This window comes from Symsagittifera roscoffensis, chromosome 1 (genome assembly GCF_963678635.1).
Source record: "Symsagittifera roscoffensis chromosome 1, txSymRosc1.1, whole genome shotgun sequence".
Lineage (NCBI taxonomy): Eukaryota > Metazoa > Xenacoelomorpha > Acoela > Convolutidae > Symsagittifera > Symsagittifera roscoffensis.
In genome coordinates, this window is record NC_087062.1 from 80,291,323 (window position 1) to 80,308,898 (window position 17,576).

The 17,576-nt window shown below is 36.2% G+C and overlaps 1 protein-coding gene across 2 annotated transcripts; it reads right to left on the minus strand.

The window, feature by feature from the left end:
* Window positions 1–547: 547 nt before the first annotated feature.
* LOC134850731 (uncharacterized) lies at window positions 548–16,205 on the minus strand. 2 transcript variants are annotated; one of them, XM_063866618.1, is made up of 6 exons: window positions 16,100–16,205; window positions 13,104–15,147; window positions 8,075–8,921; window positions 7,550–7,813; window positions 6,860–7,090; window positions 548–1,310 (listed from the first exon to the last, which is right to left on the minus strand). In XM_063866618.1, the coding sequence occupies exons 2-6, from the start codon at window positions 13,188–13,190 to the stop codon at window positions 979–981; spliced, it is 1,761 nt and encodes a 586-aa protein (XP_063722688.1). In that variant the 5' UTR covers window positions 13,191–15,147; window positions 16,100–16,205; the 3' UTR covers window positions 548–978. The 2 variants fall into 2 exon arrangements, with proteins under 2 accessions (XP_063722688.1, XP_063722687.1); XM_063866617.1 differs by lacking the exon at window positions 16,100–16,205 and having other exon boundaries at window positions 13,104–15,366.
* Window positions 16,206–17,576: the final 1,371 nt, after the last annotated feature.

Sequence of the window (17,576 nt, forward strand, 5' to 3'; positions counted from 1 at the left end):
CTTTGATTCACCTCTGTTTGTAAAGTTTCCAAATTTGCAAGTAATTTGGTTTTAAGGTTTGGGGTTTTGTAAACAGTGTTTTGAAGATTTTAATTTTTCGATTTGTCGGTTCATCTGCAAGTAAAAGTAGTCTTTTTTTTGGATCTTTTCTGGGTACGTTTTTGTTTCTATCGCTTTTCACAGACTGGATGGTACAACATTAAAGACACAGAGGTACGGTTTGGCTTTCGCAGAAAGTTAACCTGTCATATATTGTAATACATCAAGTATTAAAGATCTTAATGGTTAGAGCTCAAAAAATACTAACTTTTGATGTTTTGTTTAAATGGATGAGCTTTTGAAAACTGCAAATTTGGACTGATGATTGGCAATTGCGGTCGATTTGGACAATACATTGACAATGTATGGTCGATTTACTTGGTAAAATTTGCTGATTTTTTAAATCCGTTTTTATCTATTTTCGCGTCGAGAGAAACACATTAGGCTAAATTTACATATTCCATTAGACAGAACAAGTAGAAAATTAACAAATTAAATTTGGGTTGAATTAATTTTTGGAATTGAATTGCAAAAAGTAGTAAGTATCATTGCAGCATTGAATCTGATTCACAAATAAATTAAATTTTTTAGCTTTATAGTTTAAATAGCGAGTTAAAGTTGAGGTATTTGTAGTTATATCGCATTTTAGAACATCTAAGTATCTTCAAAAGTACAGTTTACTCTGGCAGTCAATTGAATTCATCAGATCCAGTGTCATAGATAGTAAATGGCGGTTGTTTTCATCTTTAGTCCATAGACAGGCTGGAAAATCGTTTTCTTTCAAAATACTTTTTTTGAAGTTCATTATAGAATCGTGAGGCCGTTATGGCCACTGGTAAATTTTCGCCATGGCCACTACATATGCAATTGAAACTTACTTGTCTGCACTTGAAGCAGCAAATGAAGCAAGTTTGAGGAAAGAGAAGAAAGATTTGATGGCTAGTGCAACACCTGACTGGCGGAGGAGCTGGTTTTGAGTGGCTTCCCTGAAGACGAAGTGGACGAAGAGGTGGAATGTTTGGTGTTGTTGTCAACCCCTCTACCTCCGACCCCTTTGATCGATACCGCACCACTGTTCATGAGCAGTGCGTTGTGGTTGAGGGGTGCTTGTGGCAAATTGCAGTATGGGTGTTGTTTTTGTGGTTGCTGTTGTTGCAGATCGTAGTGGTAGGTGGTGTGATGTGCTTGGGGGTTGTAGTGGTACGAATGTCTGTTGGACAGTCCAGAGGACTTGCCCAATTGTCCCGTTGTTCCCTTAGTAGCACCATAACCTGCAGAGAAAATTCAATGTTTTTCGCTTTGCGATTAGCAAATGCTATCAAAATTGCTAATCGAAGTTACCTTAAAACAGTCAAAATCATAAATATTCTAGCTTCTCCCATTTTAACTTGGTCTCAAAAGAAGCTATATTTTCCAATCCTCCTCTCACAAAAGAAGTGATTTAGACGTGTTTCCAAAACAGGAAATAATTACCAATCCTATTTTTACAAAAGGAGTGTTTTTTAATAAAAATATTCTAAATGGGCGATACTTCAAATGCACACGTATTTTCTACTTCTAGATTGGTTAGAATCTAGATCAAAACAGGCACACTCGAAGAGTTAAAAAACGATTTTAAAAAGGTTAAACTCAGTTTTACATATTGCGAGGCCAATCTGCCGAAAAAAAAGAAAATTTCAGGGTAGTCCAATTTAAAGAGTAGCTAAATGAACTAGATTACAGTTGAAGAACATCGATAAATAATTTGCGTTACACCATTGATAGTTTGACAGGTGGCCTTAAGCCATGGGAAGGATCCCGTTCTGTACACCATCTGTCAATTATCGGTTATGAATCTGATGTGTTCCATCAATTGCTAATCTTAATATAGATGTGTCTCCTCACTCTATGGGTCATCATAGATACAAAAAAAACATTTGTAGTTTAGGCGCAGCGGATTTAGGTTGGTTGGGGGGATGGGGGCGGGGACTATCCAAAAGGTAGGTTCCCCTTTGGTGCTACTTTACGACACCCCCCGATTTTGATTGACCAACCTTGAGTAAAATTTTTCCCAAAGCGCAAAACAAAACTACAAGTGCTAAAGTTCAAAACTTTCTAAAAAAAGAACTGCATTTGATAAATTTGCTTGAGGGTATACTTTGAAATGATGTAACCAATTAGAGCCAGTCGTTAGATACATCAAGAAAATGGTGTAAAAATTGTTCACTTCAAATAAACAGGAGAACTTTTCTTTCGTTTATTTCTCAGAATTGATATCTGGTTTTTGTTCCGTTTGTTTTGGTGGTCCTTGGCAATTTTTCGAAATTTCCGACGGAGTGAAGCCCACTCGCTGGTTTTCTCAAGCCAGTCGTCGTTTCTTCGAAGTCATCAAGTCTATTTTATAGAAGAATTTTAAATCATGCTACCTTCACAAACTTTCGTCTTTTGGATGAGTTATCATAAATCGTGACTGGTTAATTTTACTGTATAGTTTTTATGTTCAAGAGTCGGCTCAAGGGTTCCTTGTTCTGTCGATCTAAAACCGCCCGAAAAGTTTTAACTTTTTTGACAGTGCTAGGCCTAGTAAGCGGTATCCAGTTGGTAATTGATTGGCTTTTCAAAGAATTGAGATTCTGTGGAGAGGTTGGATTTGGGTCTGTTTCGTATCCCTTCTCTTCCGGTTGTCTGTTCTTATTTTCCGACGGTGTAGCAAGGGTCTATCTTCGATTCTGTTGTCCGCGACCCAATCGAAAGCTCTCTCTTTTGACAAAATTGACTTTCCGGTGTGCAAAATGATTTTTTTGTTTTCTGACAGATTAGATTTTTCCAAAGAGTATTGAAAGGTTTTTTTTGGAATTAAAGCACTTTATTTGCAATTAGGTTGTGCTCCGAAGATTCAAAATAATTTAAAAAAAAATCGAGTAAAGCACTTTTTGGTGTTTCGGTTGACATAGTGTGGCATTTCGATTCAACGGTATGTACAGGTTTTCCGCTAGAAAACAAACTTTTTTTCACTCTTTGAATTAAAAAATTATTTAAAATCGGAGCCGGTAAAACATGAAGCAAGGTAGACTGATTGAATTTGAAATTCCTTGTAAAAGAATGTAATCATTTAAAATGCCAATAATTTTTTTGAAGAAAAACTTGAATAAACTTTAGCCGAAGATAACTTCGAAAATCATTCTGTTTATAAGACAATATATTTGAAAGAGCCCCTCTATTCGAATCCAGTGGACCAGCGAAAACTTATTTCAGTTCTTCGTTTGCGTAAATTGAGTCCGGTGAATGTTTTGCAGATAACAAAAATTCAAGGTTTTTAACTGCTTCGATGTAATCTGAACAGTTCTTTCCACTAAAGTATATCATTCTTTTAATATATGCCCCCACCCCACACACACATTTGGAAAAAAATCATACCAAACAATCCTGGATTGTCCTCGTGATGTATTTTAAATGATGCCGTTCTCAGGACGTATGTTAAACACAATTTGCTGTCCAACGATCTGTTGGAGGTGTGGAATCTTCATAAAACGGTTGGAAAAGAATCCCTATCAAGTGGTATCTTGCTCCCTTTTTTCTTCTAGTGCCTTGACAGTGGTATAGAGACGTTATCTTCTTCGGTATGCCGGGAATGCATGTTGTTGTTGAAGAAATTGTTTAAACCGAGCAATTATTTAGGCTTTACGGACTTTAGTTGACTCGCGGCTTTTTTTATGCTCAGACCTTTTTTCAGATGTCATGTTTCAAAAAGATTACAGATATATCGGTAGAAGAAATTCAGCTTCGTCTCTATGCCATTTTCTTAAATTACTTTTGCATTATTAACAATGTTAGAGCCCATAAAAGATTTTAATGAAATTGAACCAAAAAAAAGTAAATTTTGAGATAAAAAAAATTGAGTAGTTAAATTAGGAATAATCCAACGGAGAATATCTGACGTAACAAGTTCTGAACAGTGGTGATAAATATCGCCAATTTGCAATTTCAAATTACACAAATTTAAAATGGATGCGATAACCTACTTTTACAGCTATCGTGGATTCTATTTGGGCGTTTCATAAAATTTTTCCCAAATTCTTTTTTGACGAAAATGTTTGGCTGAATTCCAGCAAAATTGGTTGTCGACTTCATTTTTCTCTGCTCATTTACCAATTCTTTTTTTTCTTGAAATATCCGGTAGTAAAATCAAATCGGTGGGAGTAAGGCACCATTTTTTGAATGCTCAAGCTCACGCCGCTAGGACGTCTTTAAAAACTGACCTTGCGTTACTTACGTCAAAAAAACTTTTTATGTACATGGTTATCTACAACAGGCTGATCCGAGCGATTTACAAACGCGGTATTTAGGATTTCTTGACTATCGAGAATACTTACAAGTGTTTCTTCTGGATTCGAAATTTTTGGTAAACTGTTTTTCGAGTTTTCATGAGGTAAAGATAGTGTCTATTTTAAAGTTTTTCAAACTTACCGCTTCATTTTATACAACAATTCTCCTTATTTATTGCTAACGTGGACACTCTTTGTAAAATCCCGATGCTTATTTTTAGATTTATATTGTATAGCACATGCACGCTTGAAATTGTTTGTCAGTTTAGCATGATGACAGATTCCCGTTTCGTCAATCGAGGCTACGTTCAGGGCTTCAATAGATGTTAAAGTTTTTGTTCTGTTGAAAGTTTCTTTCGGGTTTCAAAGGTCTTAAAAATGTTTTAGGAAGATATCTCGAATCCATTCTTTTTTTCCTCTGCATAGGTCGCATTTCTTCGCCATCTCCAACATAACTCCCCAGACTTTTTCCACGGCTTTCTTTTTCGCTTATTCGCCTATTTAAAAGTGGCATTCTAAATTTTGTTTTTCTGATGAATACTTCATTGAAGTAGTCCCAGATTTCCGCAAAACTAATCCGAAAGATTTGAACCTTGATTAATTTTTGAGCAAATATACGCTTCTTGTCGTTATCTAATGGTAGATAGAGCAATGGGTGGATCTTCATCTCAGCTTTTTAGATGCGTCTTCCCTTAAAACATTCGTTTGCAAGATGTTTCGTGCGTTTTTACTTTCATCGAGCCGTCTTTTTTTCTAGACTTCAAGCAAGACGTTCGATTTATGCTGTAGAATTTTTGTTCTATTTTTTTTTTCTATCTGTAGAATATCGGAATTCAACAATTCTCTGGGCTTTGAAAGATTCTCTATGACAAGTTCGAAAAAAAAGAGTTTTTGCACAAATTTAAAATCAATAGGAACAATTTTTTTTGCAGGCTTCAAAATAAACTTTTTTCTTTATTAAACGATCTTTGGAAAAATTTATAAGCTAAAAAACACGAGAAGATCTTAAACTCGAAGGGGCAACATCTCTGTACCCTCTCGGATGTCCTAGTTCCGAATTCGCATAAAATGGAGTTTTCCCAAACAGTAAAGCTTTCATGTTATTTATTAAAAATTGTTTCGGAATTGATGTTTTGCACACAGTATACAAATAGTTTTGTATCCTTACTCTTCAGGTCATCCTACAATTGAAGAAATCAATTGCAGATAAAGTAGTTGTGGATAATTTTGGCGTGGGCAGTCACGTGTTCGAACACTTTAACAAGTTTTCTTAAAGCGCCTCAGCTTCAGTATTGATTTGAGGGAACAGCACGCGCTCAAAAAAATTTTGATCGAAAATTTCCAATATGGTCCCAAAAACGGCCATTTTGTTCCTATTCATTCAAAAAATTACCTTCGGCGCAGAAAATTTAGCTAAGTAACGGCTTTATAGTCTTTTAAAAAGTTGATACAGAAATAAAAGTTTCCAATGCCAAAAAGTTTTCAATTCCAATGAATTCGCCTGAGGTTTACAAAATTTTAGCTAAACAGGGTCTTTATTGTTGACGGCTTTCCGTCTCAAATTTAAATTGAAGAGACAGACTTTTTGGGAGCTCGGTCATTTTATGAGATTTAACCCTAAATTACTCAAAATCAATCAGATCAATTTACAAACTTTGGTTAGTTCACTACCTGAAAAACTGGAGAAAAATCTTCAACTCTCGAGGGAAACTTCTAGGTAACCTTTCGAATGGTCTAAAGCCCAATTGAAATTCAAAATGGAGATTCCCAACAGGCAGAATTTTGATGTTAAAACTAAAACCCTGTTATCGGAATGGATAATTTGCGAATAAAGCGTGAAATTTTTTTTTTGAAATTAATGTAAAGAAAAGTTATACAGCCGCATCAAACAGTTGTTCTCAAAAGTGTAATTTAAACCTGGTTTTAGCTGACACATCACTGTTTTTCACGCCTTGATCCCTTTTTTTTCAAAACATCACATCATGTTCTTGCATTCCATTACATCAATTTTGTGCCATTTCAGAATGTTGCCTTCAGAGAGCTAATCAAGTCCGAAGAATTTATTTTATGCAAGCAGCTAATTCAAATGAAATGGCCAATTCGGAGTGGAATGTTGTTTTGATTATTACCTTTCAAAGAGCATAATTTGATCAAAAGTTCCTTTTAAAGCATTTAAATCAAATGTTGATCAGACGAATTTGGCGGCTTAACTTTATGTAAAACCCGCCATAAAATGAAGGAAACGTCCCAAAAGTCATTTTTCTTCAATTAGCAATTGGGTTGTAAATTCACCAAACAAATTATATTGTCTTATGTTTGTGAATTCGATGTAAATTTAATCACAAAAGGTTTTATTTGAATTAATCCGACTTAATTTGCATTTATGTACCAGAAAAAAGTCGCAGTCCCAATTTGAACTTCGTTATGATCTCCATTAAAAAAACATTCTGTTTTTAGACCGCAAACTGTTCATATGGTTACTTTAACTAACTAGCATAACAGTTAGGTTCACACACCTTTTAGCTCAGTGAATATCTTGGTGAAGTAGGCTGGCTCTTTGTTGATCCGGAGCATGTGAGACGAGCAGCAGTTGATGATGCGCACACACCTGTCCCAGAAGCGCTCCTTGCTCTCCCTGTCCGCCTCGGTTAGGAAGGGTTTGAGAGGGTAGCTGATCTCATTGCCCATGTAACTGTAGCTCATGTACAGACACGTAAGCACCACTGCCTGCAACTCACGCTCACTTCCTAATGAAAATACAAACGGAGTCTGAGCGCGGGCAAATTCACCGAAATGAAAAAGCGCTCAAATTGGGCCTAAAATCTCGACTCGGGATGTGAAATGACACATCAAGCCACAAAATTTGACAAAATAGAACGAGGTTGTTGGCTTATCAGACCGAGTAGCACCGAGTAAGTAGTTTGATTACTTTCGGGGCAATAATGTTAGTTTCTTGGTTTTGACGAATTTTGTCCAACTTGCAAGAGCGAATCATGCAAATTACAGGGACGTCAGAATTCAATTTCAGCGCTTTCGTGTAAGCCTTCGGCAAATCAACTGTTATGTACTTGTAGTGTTTGTGTACGAAAAAAAAATTGGGTGAAAAGATTTTAGTTGTCATACCAAGAAACATAAGAAGGTGAACTCGTGAGAAAAAAAAAGTTTTTTTTTTGTAAAGTTACAGCCGAGGAATGCCACAGACGTGCCTATTTTTTCGTCGACCATATGTCGTAGCAAAAGGAAGACGAAGACAACATTAGCGGGACTGATGAATGCAATGTCCTGCCAGCCCTGAAGCAGCAGAGCCCGATCGACACTCTTCAGCCAAAGCACAGCCGCCTCCCCATTCTGCAGAGTTCCTCGGAGTCGCACGCACTTGACTGACAGGTAGCTGCCCAGACACGACAGCAGTTCACTCGTGGAGGCAGTGATCGTCACCGTCTTCTTAGGCGATATGTTACTGCTGCTGCCTGAAAACCAAAGCCCACAAAAGTAACTCCCATCAAAACTTGAAATACGTGCTGAGAAGGAACCCAAATAGTCAAAAAAATTACATGATATCGACTGAGAATGGATTGGTGGAAGTTCTTAAAAAAAGACCGTCGATAGACTGAAAAAGAATCTGGAAGAGCTATAAATGTCATATAAGTGGATTTGAATTGGTTCTGACGTCAATTATTAATGCCTATGACGCATGTATCTTATTTGTGTTTATTGATTTGAGCACATACTGTTACTGCTTTTCCTTCCCCCTCCCCCACTTGAGGAGAAACACGAAGATGAGGACGAGGAGAGGTTAATTGCGCTGCCACCCGTGACTGCAGACCGACTGCCTTTACTGCCTCCGAAAAGCTGTGGGTGGGAGGATAGGGGTCTCGTCTGTTGTGTCTTCAGCTGCTCAATATTAGATGATGATGAAACTGATTTGTTAGATGTTGTCGCGGTGACCTTGAACATTTCACCGTGGGACACTTTACGCACTGCATTTTCCTTTTCTCGAACACTTTCTTTATCTTTGCGAGATTTAGACGTGTGTGCATTGTTGTTGATCACGGTGTTATTAGTGTTGTTAGGATGGCTCTGATTGGCTAGGTTAAAGCACGAGTATGACTTCCTGGCAGCATAGCTTTCTGGTTTCCTGTCCGATCTGCTCCTGGATCCGCTCTTGTTTTGATGTTGGTTGTGATGGTCCATCTGCAGTTCCAGGGGTCTGCTGTCTACTTCGTCGTCTTCCTCCAGATCCGCCCCTGGATTTCCACATCCGTCTCCTTGGTCCGACTGTCTTATACCTGAAGGACTGTTGTCGTTGTTGCCTCTTTCAAAATACCTCAAAGATATCGAAGTGGGCTCTTGTCCTCTGCTGTGTTTTCTGTTGCGATGCTTGTGAGGATGTTGGCCAATTAGTTTCCAGTTTAGAGATTGCAGCAAAGTGCTGGAATAGAACGCCTTCTTGGACAATCGACCCCCGCTCCCCTTTTGGCTAGAGTTTTTCCCGTTGCTTGTACCTGTTCCACTGATACTTGAGCAGGCGGAGAAATCTTCATTGGGGTTGTAAATTTGAGGCATGGAAACTGACGCCTAGAAAACGTTCAGATTAGAAATACCTCTGCATTTTTTAAAAAGTAAAAGTAATATATTTGATTTGCAATGTGTTTTAGTTTCTAAGTATACGCAACTTGAACATTTTTGAAACCAATGAAGCGCAGAAGGTTACCAAAGTCTTGTAGCAAATATCTGAAAAACTTCAAGTTTGCTCCACCGATTTTAAATTATTAAAACTGATATAACTGCACGAAAGAGGGTAATTTTTGTCAACAGACATGCCCAGGAGCACAGGAGTTTTCATTAAATTTTTTCCAAAAAACGACTTATTTCATTGTGACCACTTATTTGGGAGCTCCCTCAAAACAGCAGTTGAAAACCTCGGGGCAGAACTTTTTCTAGACCATTCACGAGTAAGCTCAAATTCAAATTGTTTTACAGGACATCGAGTTGCTGTACTCCGGCGATTAGCAACGTTATTGCTACCGGGTACTTGACTTTTTTCCATTCGAAACTCAAATAACATGACTCTTCAGGAATTCCCAGCTTAATTCATCAGCTTATCAAATTAGAGCACCTAGTTTTACCCGTTCGGCGAAAAGATTGCTATCATTCTTGGGACTTCCATTGTTGTCAGTGGCTATAGTTTGGCGGGGAACTGGACTTTTTGGAAACAAGACATTTTCTCATTTTAAAAATCGCAGTTTCAGATTGTATTGTGTCTGCTTGATTTGCTCAAAAGTTTGCATTATCAGTGTGCGTTTCCCCTCAAAATATGCAGATGTAGATGCTAAAGATTTTTCAAAATTTAAATTTGAACTGTTTGTAAAAAAAATGGAGTTCTTATGATAGCGCAAAAAAGGAACCATTTTGGTGGCAAAGCAGTCGAGTTGTGCCCATAAAAAATCCCCAAATTTTATGGTCCAACAAAAAAGCTTCAGTATTGATTATAGCAGTTATAGTACATGCAAGTTTGAGTGGTTTTTTCTCCCGAACAACGTAGCTAACAAAATTTTGTGCTTCATAAAATATTCAAATCAATGAAAACTTCTACACATTTATCTTAGAGGTAGCGCCCATGACTGGAAGATGAAGACCAGACATTCGAATCCGAGCAGAACGTGTATTTTTTGCACATTGGAAATTTTGTGTTCTGAGAAAATATCACTTTTGGGACTATCGTGCTTCTGCTCATTTTTTCGGCTTAGTTCCCACAAGTTGCGTTTTTCTTAAAGGCTCAGATGTTTTCACCATCTAATGGTGCCGCCGTTAGATGGTATCTACATTAATAGTACATTATCCACGTTTAATAGATACAGTATCTATATACAAAAGTCGTTTGAAGGGAAAAAAATCTTTATGCGTGCGTTTATACTTTCGGAGTTGGGGTAGATAATTGGTATTTAAAATCATTCATTTTTGACTTTCACTTTTGGCTTAACCGGCGTCTACCCAAGTATTGTCTTTTTAGTTACCACTCGATGAATTTTGTTCCGAAGCTAATTTAGCTCTGGCAATTGTGTTTCTCAAATTCTTTTCCTCCATTGGGACTTCACTTGAGACACATGTATAAAAATTTTATTTGATGTGTTTGTCGACAGTTTTTAGAATTATTTTTTCGACTCTGGTCTAAAAGAATACTTTTTTCGAAGTGGTTTTTGTCTTGTTGATTCGACCACTTTCGAAGAGTGAGAAGGATCTATTGTGTAAGGTCAAAATTTTTCACAAGCACTATTTACTACTTCTAGAGGAACTCGTCGAGTGTCAAGAGTGGTATCATTTCTAAGCCCCTTAGTCCATTAATTGCATATTGAAAAAAGTTTTCTTAAGACAATAAATTGGTCAAACTTTTGCGTTTTTGAGATTGAATTAGACAAAATTTGATGAGAGGCTGATATCTTAAGTATAATTTTACTTTAATTATTACTTTTTTTGAAGTTATAAATACTGCTTTCGCTTGTATTTTTTGTGCTACTCTTTTGCTTTTTTTGTAATAATAACAAGTAAATTTAGACAAAAAATGCAAAAATTGACTTGATTGATATTTTTAAACACATAGGCGAAGTGGAGCTTCGCACCACTTGCGATTTTACACACAAATGCGGCACCAAAATTGTGATTTCAAAAGATGGGTTTTGTCCAAAACCATAGTGGCTTCTCTACTAAAATAAGTGAGAGAGTACAATCTTGAGATAATCAATTTTCCCACAGAAATAAAAGTTTCTTACAAAAAAAAATATTCGCCGCTTCTGCAGAAACAATTATCGCAACCGGTTCTTTCAATTGATTTTTCCTCTAAGTTGAAAAGGTACTTTTTGAAAAAATTTAAAAAATTTCTAAAAAACGGTCAAAAAGTCTAAAAACGATTAAAAGACTTTCCAAAAGTCCCAAATTTTTCTGCAAAAACCAAGTTGAGGCCGCTTAACCAGAGAAAGTTCCCAAAACCGAGTTTCTTCATTGAAAACAACCTGAGAATTTGCACGGTAATTTTCGCGTAAAGCCAAGAAGTTTTCAAAAAACTGTCAAAATTTCAAAAAATTTATTTCTTTGAACGCAATAATTTTTTCAAACAATCTGAGTAAAGCCAATTATGAAGGCAGGCTTTCAACAATCTGTTGTTTCGATTAAACCTTTTATTTCGGAGTTCGCAAGAAAAGTCCAGAAAAGGTCAACAAAACAAAAACTTGGTATTTCCGAGAATCAAAGCTTTTTGTGTGAAGAAAAAGCGTAGAAGCTGATACAGAAACAATTCACGCCAACTGAAGTTTCGGTTGAACCCAAAATCATCGATTTGAGAGTGTAGTTCTCGAGAAAGTTCAAAAACTTGAATAAATGTTAAAAAATCAAAAAAAAATTGACTAGTCGGGGGCAACAACTTTTGGCCTCAGAAAAATTCAGTCGTAATCACATAAGCAAATGAGCTTCCCTCAAACCGTGTTTTGAATTGAAACCGAATTTTCAGAAAATGTAAGGTAGTTTCCGAGAATATTCAAAAAATTAAAAACAAAGGCTAAAAAATTGAAATTTGATTTTTCCGAGGGCAATAACTATTTGTATAAAAAACTTTTAAAGCGGCCGCTAATACAGAAGGGAGCTTTCCGCTACCAATTTTCTCCATTGAAGCCACAAAATCAGATTTGAGAGGCTACTTTTCAAGAAAGTCAAAAAGATTCACAAAACGGTCAAAAATCTAAATTTTGACTTTTCCGAGCGCCATAAATCTACTTGTAAAAAAAGTTGGGTGTCGCCGTTTATGCAAGGAGTTTTTCAAAAATGTTTTTGAAATTTAAAAAAAAACTAAGAATTGTGAAAAGTATTTTTCGAGAAAACAAAAAAATCAAAAATATGGGTCAAATTTTCCCCTCTCAGGCTTTTTTCGAATGCTGTAGACAGAGGGCTTAAGTAAAAAGAGACTATAGGGGGGTATGCAAATATTTAGCAAACAACTTAGCAAACAACGGAATATTTCACGTTTGAAAAAATAAAACGCCCTGCTCAGATTTGAACTCTGCCTAGGTGTATTAGACTCGGGTCTTTGCTGCCTAGGTGTATTAGTTACCTCCAGACTATGTGTGGTGGAAACGCTTAGAAATTTGAATTCATTATGAGCCAAGGTACCAATTTATTCAAGTGATTCTTCTAAACAAATTGTTAACCCAAAAAAATTCTTTATTTCGGTTTGATAACGCTGGCTAATCGCAAGCGTCACAATTTTAATTTCAATTGTGATTTTGGAAAAATCTGCGCTATATATATATATATATATATATATATATATATATATATATATATATATATATATATATATATCCTATTTTGAAATAATTATTTTTAGTGACGGACCCTAAAAACTTTCTAAAGGTGCCTTTGGCGCCAATATATACTAATTTTGAAGGGGAGCGAGCGCCAAAAAAAGACTTTTAGCCAATTTTTTTTTTAAAAGCTGTCCACAAACGGATTTTCAACCTATTTTTTTAAAATTAAATTTCTTTATAGTGTTCATAGTGTTCTGGACCGGTCGGACACTAAATTTGGTCTAGCTACAAAAAAAGTCAAAACTTTCAAAAAGTTTTTGAAAATCCGCCCCCCCCCCCTGCGAGAAAATCCTAGATCCGCTCCTGTATATGTTGGTTAGTTACTTTTGATTGCTTAAATCGACTTACTTCAACTGACTGAGAATTGATTCAGAACATAGCTGTTCTTTTCCTGTGTTCTCACCTCGAATTTGGCTCTGCTATGTAGTCGGGGAGAAGAGGTGGAGGCTGAAAAGCCATGCGGGTGTGCCGAGGAACTGTTCACGCCCATTCGATTGTTCACGCCCAGTGTTCACGGTTTATAACTATCACCAGCAAATATCGATGATGCTCAACAAGTACACAGTTAAAATGGGTTATTTTGACTAGTTATGCTTTTAGTCGGATGTTATATCATAACCAGCTAGTGACCAGAAGGTAGCGCTATAGCGAGCAAAGCTCACGAACATAAAAGAATTCGATTTACGTTGAATAATACGCTCTGGTTATTTGAATCAAAGTGTCCGCCAGAAAGCGATAAGAAAGAGACTCCGTGAAAATTTTAAAGAAAAAAAAACAGTTTAAAGAAAACTATTTGAGTCAATCCTCATTGAAGTGTAGAAGCTTTCGAGTATACTTTTTGAAACAACCATAAATGCGGTGTGATTATATAGAAAGGTTTTTCACACCAAAGGGTTCTATCTCCTTTTCAGGTAACGGATTCAAACGTGGTTGGATTATGAGATATGAATTTAATTAAATTAAAATAAATGGTTGGTTGGGATCAAATGCATAGTGCGCTTACAACCAAAGAAAGCAATCAATTGAGAAACGAATTCATATTTTGCATTTTTTCTGCTATTATATTTTCTTTTGCAAAAAGAAAAGGTAAATGGCACCCAGTGGTAATAGAAGGAAAACGAAATAAACGTTTTTTTTTGCTGGATTGTCTGTTTGTCTTGTTTGTTGTTTATAACTGAGCTGACGTATCCGCTTTGTGTAATGCCTACACGTTGCTGCTCAAGTCCTTTGCTTCCTGTGCGTTTTTGTCTTCAAAAAATTACGCAATTTTCAGACACTTTTAATTACCCGTGGTTGCAAAAGATGACCGGTCATCAAATAGGAAAGAGTACAGTTAATTAAAGGTTCTGACATGAATGATAGATGGAATTGGAGCTGTCAGGAATGAAGGGGGATCTTGTTAACAGCCGCAGATAGCTACAGAAAATGCCATTTTGTGTTCAACTAGCAGTCTGGAAACTTCAATCAATTTTCAAAAAGATCTCTTTGCCTTTGAAACTTTGTTGGGAAGCAACGTTAAAGTGCTCGGGGAACGCTCGAGAAAATAACTTGTAATAGCAGACTTTTTTGAATTGGTCGATGAAGCTAAGTTGAATCAGTTAGGGATACCAACAAAGCGTGAAAAAAAATAGGTGTTATCATTAATAACTTGTCAGTCATAATTTATCACCGCTTTTTAGCAGTCATAGTTTATCTTTTTGTTCGATTAGCTTTCCTTTCTTTGTATTGTTATCAGACAAGGTAAAAGAAAGAGGTAAGAAACTGCAGTAATTTTTATTCTTACAAATAGCAATGAAAAACTACCACCGTGTGAAGGTCCATAAGTAGCTGAAAGTATTTAAAATGCCACTGATATTGGGCTTTTTTCGTTCAGATGAGGAATGAATGGTAATAGTTGTTGCTTGATTTTAGCTGGTTAGATATTTTGTTAGCTCTTTTTTCGTCGCAATTGGTCGCGTATAACCTGTAGCAACTACCGAATTCTCCCGTGCAATCATGTAGCCACGCAGAACAACTCAGCTCAGATTGGACTGTTGGTAATGTGATGTGGGTATTATAAATTAGAAAGGAAAAGGCAAGGAAAAAGTTACGAAATGTCTATCTAGTTTTAACAAGCAGTGTATAGTGAGCTGTTGCCCTTTCCTGTAGGTATTTCTCTCCATAAAAGTGGCTGCAGCCCTCTTTCAATCCGCATTAGTTGTATCACCTTCACTTTATTCATTCTCGCCACGACCTTTTTCTGTCATTTGTGTTCACACGTGTGATGACTGTACCACATACGCGTCCTGCCATTTGGGCTCTTTTGATATTCGATAGGGGCTGTATCTGATGTCTTTTTTGTGTGTAGCTTGTACCCCTTAGGACGAAGGGTAGAAAGGCAGTTAGTTGGGCTAAAAATGCCGACTACGCTGAACGCATTTTTCGATACCAACTGCAGAAAAGACGTCCTGTAAAGTAAAATGGTAAAAGGAAAATGGCAAAGGTAAATGGTTGCTTTATAATACCGTTAATTTGTATTTTCTCTCTCTTTCTGGTGTTGAATAAAGCGCTTTATTATTTTTTTCTCCTACCATCCTTTCATATAATTCCCATTACCGTGCGTTTTTTCTTAACGTATGATGAGTCCCGTCTCAAAAATATAATTTTATCCATGTGATTATATAAAATACAGTATAACGTGTAGCTGTTCCATAACATTTTTTTAAATGTTCGCTTTTTTCACTTTTACTTTCTTCCCTTTTTTCCTTCTCAGCTGATTTTCCAACACTCAATGAATTTAAAAACTCTTCTCAAATACGCTGCTTTATCTTTATGTTGTTGAATATTATATTTTTAAAAGCTCTATAAGCCAATGCTCTTTATAGGGTACGTGCAATTAGCAGAAGCTGCCTTAAGTCAAATTTCACAAATTTTCTCATCAGTTTCCATCATTTCTCATAAGTTTCCACTCGTCGGAGTCAATTGTATGTGATAATTTTTACAAGTACCATTTAATGAGCAAAAAGTTTTGTTTTTCGGCTTATGAGTTCATCTGTAAATTTGCGCCAAGTTGGTCCGTGTTTTTTCTGCTCACATCAAGTCCCTGTGCCATTGGTATACCAAAAATTTACTCCGGTTGTATGTAGTTCTTACGTGCTTTTCATTCTATCTAACTGCATTCAGAACGGATCCCTCATGGGAGAAGGACCAACTGCAGAAAGTTATATTAGCCCCGTCAGAATACTGTATTCAGGAATCGGCTAAAAAACGTGATAATTCGCGCAAAATTTTCGAAAAGTTGTAAGACTTTTGATTATGATGAGAAAAGAAAAATGTTCGCCCATTAGGTACGTTTGCCTTGAGATCAGACACTCTGCACTTGTTCTTTTTCTCCTGGTTAGTGTACGAATAAATACATACCATAAGGGCTATTATATAGAACAGTAAATGTATAAACAAACATGTAGTAAAAAAAAGTATGTTTATTTATTGTGTAAACGTCCGCTTAATATTTTTTCAATGGGAATGTGGTAAGAATACAGAGATAATAAAAATAATTGATGAGCTGCAACCTGTAAGCGCTTGCAGTCTTTCCTGTGTCTAGTTGTTTCAAGCAAGGCTGTTCAAAAATTAATGGGGGGAAAAATTAACGGCCATTAATGGATGGCCATTAATGGATTTTTTAATATTCAAAATGGCATTAATGGATTTTTAATTCGAAAAATTAAAGGCCATTTCCGGTACTTCAGAGAAAGATGTTTTTGCGGTGGAAAGTGGAAATCCAAACAAAGTGAGCTGAGCAGCTGACGGCAGATTTTTTACAACGCGGTTCCAGCAAGTCATGCCGCCCAACCCTTTACATCTCGAAGAACAACTCTTTCTCAAAGCCAATGCACGAATGTGGAATGTTGAAACCGTCAATGACGCTCTTCAAGAAGAAAACTGAGAAACATTCGAACTGAGCGCCATTAATGGCCATAATGGCCATTAATGGATTTTTAGTTTTCTCCATTTCCGTTAATTGATTTTTCGCTGAAATTTAATTTTTCAATTGAAAATTAATTTTTGAGCAGCCTTGGTTTCAAGTGTCATTCGAGACAGTATGGTCTGGCTGAAAAGGAATCGGGGTTGCCAGAAAAGAAGTTGAAGACTTCTTTCTCAAGAGTTAATTATACATATAGCAAAATTACCGCCAATTAAAAAGTGGGAAAGAATAAGAAGCAAACGCTTTTGATTTCCAAACTGATGCGCTTTAAGCTGAAAAGGTTCAAAGAGTAATTGGAATGACAAAAAAGTATATGAAAACAACCACAAAATAAAAACGTTTTTTTTTCGTGCTCTATTCTATACAAGAGACGGCAGATATATTTTCAGGCAGGAAACATCAGCCCAAATCCACAACAGTATAAAGGGTTATGTGTACTGGTAACATTCTAAAACTCTTTCAAATTTTAATTCCGAAATTTTTATCCGAAACTCAATGTCGAGAAAAAATTATTCTGATACTTTTTTGGTTTTCGTACTAATTAAAAGCAGTAAACATCTGATGAATAATTGTCGATAACTGTTATCCTGTTAAAAATTCAATACTTTGAAAGCCATGACCTGGTTTTTAAACTTAAAACTCATTTTTGCCCTTCCTGTACCCAAAATAGGCAAAAAAAAGTAAATTTTAAAAGATATGTCATAGAAAATGACAGTTAAGAGAACTCCCAGCTTTATATTCAAATGTCTAACGAAATACTAAAAAAACTTATGGTATAAAGTGTAGAGAGCTTCCAGTAAAGTTAGTCAAGAAACAATTTGCAAAATATTGGAACAAAAAAACCTTTTTTTCTGCAAATGATACCGGCCATTCCAACTACAGTTGCACAACTACCGCTATGAAAGAAAAAGA